The sequence below is a fragment of the Tupaia chinensis genome, unplaced genomic scaffold (assembly GCF_000334495.1).
Source record: "Tupaia chinensis unplaced genomic scaffold, TupChi_1.0 Scaffold150288_1, whole genome shotgun sequence".
NCBI classification, from domain to species: domain Eukaryota; kingdom Metazoa; phylum Chordata; class Mammalia; order Scandentia; family Tupaiidae; genus Tupaia; species Tupaia belangeri.
In genome coordinates, this window is record NW_006210128.1 from 2,143,122 (window position 1) to 2,149,322 (window position 6,201).

At 60.1% G+C, this 6,201-nt stretch overlaps 1 protein-coding gene across 4 annotated transcripts in view; it reads right to left on the bottom strand.

Annotated features, from left to right (window-relative positions):
- PRMT8 (protein arginine methyltransferase 8) overlaps window positions 1-6,201 on the bottom strand; it is a 111,857-nt gene that overhangs the window by 45,153 nt on the left and 60,503 nt on the right. For all 4 annotated transcript variants that reach the window (XM_006172038.3, XM_006172039.3, XM_014585675.2 and 1 more), the window contains one exon: window positions 4,764-4,827. In XM_006172038.3, coding sequence (XP_006172100.1) covers window positions 4,764-4,827 — 64 coding nt within the window. The remainder of the gene's footprint in view (window positions 1-4,763; window positions 4,828-6,201) is intronic.

A 6,201-nucleotide genomic window follows, 5' to 3' on the forward strand; every position in this document is an offset into this window, starting at 1 on the left:
AGCCGGAAGGCAGCTCAAAGGGCCCTGTGTCCCAGCTGGGTACCGTCTGGCTTTCAATGTCGGTGCTATCAGGCACGGCCCAGTAAAGAAAGCGGGGGCCCATACGAAGTGAATGAACGGAAGAACGAATGACTAGAAGCACAGCTGGAAATTTGCTGAGCAATGAAGGAGTTGCAGGTCTTCAAAGTATTGCTACTTCCCTCAGGAACATTCTCCTGACTGTGAAGGAGGAAAGAGCACCTCTGATGGAGAAGCATGCAGACGCCACCTTTACCAAGTGATCAAAGCAAACCATCCCTGTGACAGGACATGACAAGAAGACATGCAAAAAGCCACTCACGACATCTCGTCTGTGATATTTCTGCCCAAGGAGTGTAACTGAACCCCATCATGAAGAAGCATCACACAGTTCCAAATAGAGGCAGCTACGAAACCTGCCCTGGGTCCTTCCGAGTGTCGCGCCTGGGGAAGTCGAGGAACGCCTGACTGGCCCAGCGTGAAGGGAGATAGCCACGGTGCCCCGCCACGACCCATGGGTCTGAATGGAACTGTCCCGCCATAAACGATCCCACGGTGCCAACCGGCAAAGGGCACTAGGATCTGAGCGTTAGGCACTGGTGTGAGTGCACGGGAGCCGTGGCGACGTCGAAGGCGTGCCTGTTTACTGGCTGTGCGTATTAACATACTCCGGATATTGGGGTGTCCTGCCAATAATCTGCTCTCCAATGGCGGGGGTGGTGGTGGTGCCGTGACTGTACTTTGTTTGTAAACGTGAGTGCTTCAAAGGTTAAAAGAAAGAAGAGAAAAGGGGAGAGGAGGGCCAGGAGGTGGGGAGGGGAACAACTACTTAGAGAGTGTGAAGCAGGAGAGAGGAGGCAAGCCCTGGGGGTGCGAATAGTGGGAGGGCTGGACAATTCCTGCCCTAGCCAGCTCTCAGAGCCCACCCCCTCAGAGGCCCACCTGGTGATTTGTCAGCGGGTGCTAGCTACGCCACCTCACCCTACGCCACCGCCACCGATGGCTGCAGGAACGGCCCCCTGCAAGCCAGAGAGGGTGAAAGAGCTGGGGACACCACTCTTCCTGAGTCCCAAGTACACGTTGGGGCGCCCCTGCAGGAAGGGAGAGGCTGTGAGGGTGGAAAGCTGGACAGGCCGTTCCAGAACAGGAATTCTCACAAACGAAACCTACAGAGGCAGGAGACTGGCCTAAACATTCTTTGGAAGCTCCTCTGGGCTCAGAGATGGGCCTCCATGGCCCCAGAGAAAACCTGATCCTGCACCCCTGTGGACCTGTCTTCCCCTCAACCAAAGGTCTTTAAGCATCAGCAGCCGTTTCTGGTGTTTCCACGGCAACATAAACACGGGCGGAGAAGGGCACGTGAACTGGAGCAGAGACCAGGGGGGCTGCCCCAGCTCGGCCACCGGCGCTCCTCGCCTCGGCCCACATCTGTTAAACAGGCGACCACGTGCCCTCTTTCACAGCGTGGGAAGGACACTGGAGGAGGCATGTGGATCCAGGCTGTGTCAGTCTTCAGAGGAAGAGCCATGGGTTTCCTCCTTTCGCCTTTAGGCAGGTAGAGGCCCCTGGACGGGACCTGGCTCCCCTGAGTGAACCAAAGCGACTGGACACTGAGGCAGAGGCTGGGAGCAGAGCCACACTTCCCTCTTGGGCCTCCGGGGCTCGGCACCACTCAGGCCACTAGGGTGCTGCTGGTCCATTGCCCCCACATCTCGGCACCATCCCTCTGCACCCACTCCCCCCTCACCCAGCTTCGACCCCATGGCCCATTGCTGTCCTCAGTTTCCGGCCTCCATCTCTCTCTGACATCCTTCCGACAAAGCCCGACCCAGGTGACTTCCCACTGCACTGGGCACAAAACATTGAGCTCGGTGAGAGTCGCATTGCGGTGGGGACAGGGTGCACGGTGCGGATGAACACGGCACAGGGGTGCACACGGCACAGCCATGTCCACACGGCTAACAGGCACTGGACACTCCCACCGTCCTGCCACCTCAGCACGTCCGCTGCCCTCCCTCCCAAGGCCCTCCCTCCCCTCTCCTCCGCCTCTCCTCTGCCAGCAACCGTCTCGCTCTGCCTCTGGCAAATGGAACCAATAACTGGGGCCTTCCCCAGCGCCCCTTCCCTGGGCCTCACTGCCTACTTGCTGTTTCTCCAGGTGAACGGTCTCTACTCCAGAATAGAGAACTCCACCTGTGCTCTAAACCCACCCTCTCTCACCCTCTCAGGTTTTGCTCCCGAATTGCCTTTCTTGTACCTGAAATTCTCTCTACTGCCCCATGGAGTCTTACACGCGTTTTGTCTCCTGTCTTAACTAAAGCAAAGACGAAAAGCTCCCACCCTTGAGCCCCCATCCGCCGCAGCCACTGGTGCTGTCGTTCCCTGCCACTCAGAGCAGTTACGGATGGTCCTCACAGCACGGTCTCTTCTTAACCTCCTCTAGCCGGACTTCTGTCCCTGCCCCGCACTGAGTGTGACTTGTTATGAGCACCAGTCACCTCCAGGTGGCCACATCCAGGTCACCGCTCTGTCACGACCCCTCAGCATGCCCTGCAGCTGACTCCGTCCTCCTCGGGGTCCGTGGGAGTCCATGCTCCAGAATGGCTAGCTTCCTTGAGCCGATCTGCTCGTCCTCGTGGCTGGCCTGTCCCTGCCCAACCTCCAGGTCTGGACATGCACTAGAGCCCTGTTTCGGGCTGTCTTTCCCTCTAGCTGTACGCTGTCCCCGAGTGACCTCGTCCTGCAGCTTTAAATAACATGTTTGCTGGTGACGCCCGGCGGTAGCTCTGACTCCACCTGCAACTCCAGGCTCTGTATGCACGTCTTCCATGGCGCGTCCACCTGGGTGTCCAAGGGGCCTCTCAGCCCAACGTGTGCGAGAAGAGCTCCTGCTTTCTTTCTCACTCCGGCCACCCGTTCAAGTCCTCGCTCCTCTCCTCTCCCTCATTCCCCATCCAATCCATCAGCAGAGCCTCCTGCCTCTATTTCCAAGCTATCCCACAGTGGTCCCCTCCCTCCGCAGCCCTCGTCTTTAGCACACACTCTTCCCCCTGCGACCCTTTCCAACCCTGTCTCCACAGAGGCCGCTCCCTTGATGCAAACCCACCTAAGGCCCTGCCACAAAATCCAGCCTTATTTTCCTAGTTTACAAGCCCTGCACGACCTGGCCCCAGCTCCCCCTCTGCCCTCCTCTGCCTTCTGTGCTCTGGCTGCAGCCTTCCTGCTCCTTGGGCATGCCTGCTCAGTTCTGCCTGAGGCCCCACGTTGTCAGCTGGCTCCTTGTGTCATTCGAATCAGAGCTTAAATGTGATTCTCTCCGAGGACACCAGGTCCCCTCGCCCCACCGTGCCCATCACCGTCTGGGATTTGTCTGTCTGTGTGAGCACCACGCTGGAATGCAGACCCATGAGGCCAGGATCCACCTGTCTCGCCCCCATGTGCTCCTCAGAGCCTGGCTCCCAGTGGCATGCAGAGGTGTGTGCTCGGTAAGCGACACTCCTGCCCTTTGGGAATCTGCAGCAAGTGGGTCAGCAGCAAAGGGACAGGTGACGGGGTTGAGGCCACGTGCGAGTCAAGAGTAGCCCCCATGCCTGGCTTCCCAGGCCACGCTGAAGGGGTGTCTGGGCAGCAGGGCCCTAGACGGGGTCGGGGGGGGCCCCAGCAGGTCTGCAGGGACCACGGCAAGGCCCTCACCCATGTGGCTGAGGGTCATGTGGCACAGGGAGACAGGCTGGGCTGGCTGTACTCTGCAGCGCCTGCTTACGATGCCTCCGCTCCCAGCTCTCTGGGAAGGAGCCCTCGCTTCCCAAACTGGTCCCTTCCCAGACTCCTTCCCACTGCCCAGGCCAGCTACCGGCCCCTGGCCAGAGCACTCCATCACTCCATAGAACGTCCTTCCCCGCCTCCCTGACCATCCTTTCCACCCTCGGACCTCTGCACAGGGGTCTTCGTAGAATCGCCTCCCCAGGCCGACTGCTCTTAGCTGCTCAGTCCCACTGCACCACCCCTCCCCGTCACCCTGTTCATCTGTGCTTCGTGCTCCCGGCCTAGCTCCCTGGCCTCAGGACTGTCCTGGCTCTTCCTTTAAGGTTCTTCCCAACACTGAGCACGGGCCTGGGGACTGTTCCTGAACCTGCTGACAGATAAAAGCCACCAGCAGGTCTTCTGGTCAGGAGCCCCTGCAGATGTGAGCGTGTTCAAGATGGGTCCCAGAGAGAAGGGGCTGGGAATGCCGCAGCCCGGGGCAAGGCAGCGGGGAAAGCGTGATGATGGTCAGGGAGACACACGCCTCTTTGTCATCACTCTCTGACTTGGGGAAGATCCTACTCTCCGGTGTAAACTCGTTGCCAAGATGGACCCATCAGAGCAGGGCTTGTGGGCATGGAGGACCACAGCCTGGGGGTGGCTGGGATGCCACTTGGTGGGAGGCCGGGGGAGGCCGGGCTGGGGCCCGTGGAGAGGGAAGCTGGGAGTCAGAAGAGCTGCCATTTCACAGGGCGGGCACTGCAGCTAAGGACGTGGCCACAGGCCATTCTCACTGCCTGCTGAGATGGGACGAATGGAAGCCCTGGTGGCGCGGTGGGGGTGAGACCCTCAGCGTCCCAGGGTCACAGCCCTGCTGTCAGGGCCCTCCACTGGGCACTCCAGCTCCCCAAGTCCCCAGCCCTCCTGTGTCAGCCTGAGCCACCGCACTAGGAAGCTCCCTCGCCCTCCCAGCCCCGGGAGAGACTCGGGGAAGGTCTTACTGTTGTCCAAGTGGTTGGCCTTGATGATCTTCTCCGAGTAGTCAGAGATGCTGGAGCATTCGATCTAGGGAGGAAGGGCACAGGACAGAGGGCCGCGGCGTCACAAGCACAGCCGGCCAGTGCCAACCTAGCGGGTGGAGAGGCCAAGGCCAGGAGAGCAGCGGTGACTCACCCACGGCCGGCCGCACACCTGCTGGGCAGACAGAAAATCACGGCCCAGGTCTCTGACCCAGGCCAGTGGTCCTCTGCTCAGTTCGGTGGCCTTTGGCACGAGACACACCCAGCACTGCCCTGCACTGAAGGGCCTGGTCTCCAGTGGGAGGCCCAGAAGGAGCCGCAGGCCTCACCTTCCTGGATGGGAGAATGGGAGGAGGTGGAAGGCCACTGTCCTCCCCGGAGAGGGCGTGAGGAGGCAGAGGCAGAGGCAGGGCCAGAGTGGCTGCAAGCCTCCTCCGACGTCATCCTCTCTGCCCTCCCAGGGACAACGGGGTGCTGGCAACTACAGGTCAGGACCTCAGGGGTGGCCCTAAGATCCTTTCCCACCCCTCCATACGTACACTCGCCACTCCTGGGGGCTCTACCCCTGAAAGAATTTGTTCCTTTCCAGGCTCCCCAAACCTCCCAAGCAAAGGGCCAGTGTGAGAGAGCTGTCGATCGTGTGGAGAGCAGGACCTTAGGGGTTAGTTAGAAGTGAAGTTCCAGCCCAGGAATTAGAGGCTGGGGACTTGCAGACAGGGCTGGGAGCTCTGCCTGGCCTGTGCTGAGGCCGTGGGCTCTACTCGCCTCCAGACTCAAGGCCCCACCTCAGATCACCCTTAGGGACCTGGGAAGGCCAAAACTTTGGAAGCGTTTGCACAGAGGCCCTGAAGCTGGGAGGAGGCCCTCAGCCTCCTTCTGTGCAGTGCTGAGGCTGAGGTCCCCTACAGGATCCAAAGGTACTGCTCAGTTAGGGCAGTCCCCCCAACTTATCCCACCCCCGCTGCCAGGGCTCAGGTCCCAGACCAACCTTCAGGGCCTCTGCTGGGGCTCTGTCTTGCTCCTGGCTCTGCCCTCCTCCTGTCTATGAGAGGCTGCACAGGTGGGAAGACTAGCAGTGGGGACCTAGTGGGAGAGCCGGACGGGGCCTCACACCTGCGCTCTGAGCTTCCCAGCAGCACCCCGTGGTCCCACGAGCTCCCTGAGGCCCTGTGCCCGGCTGGGGGAGGAGGACACCTCTGCCCTGCATGCCGCATGAACATGAACGGCCACCATTGCTGGTCTCCCCTCCCTCGTCTCTCTCCACTCTCCTTTTTCTGACTGTGCCTGCTATTTTCTTTTGTACTTTCTATTTTGTTTTCCTCCTGCTCCTTAGACCCCGCTCCATGTCTCCGGCTTTTCTTTGAGTCTGTCGCTCTGCCACTTTCTACTTCTCTTCATGTCCGTCTCTACCTCTGTTTCC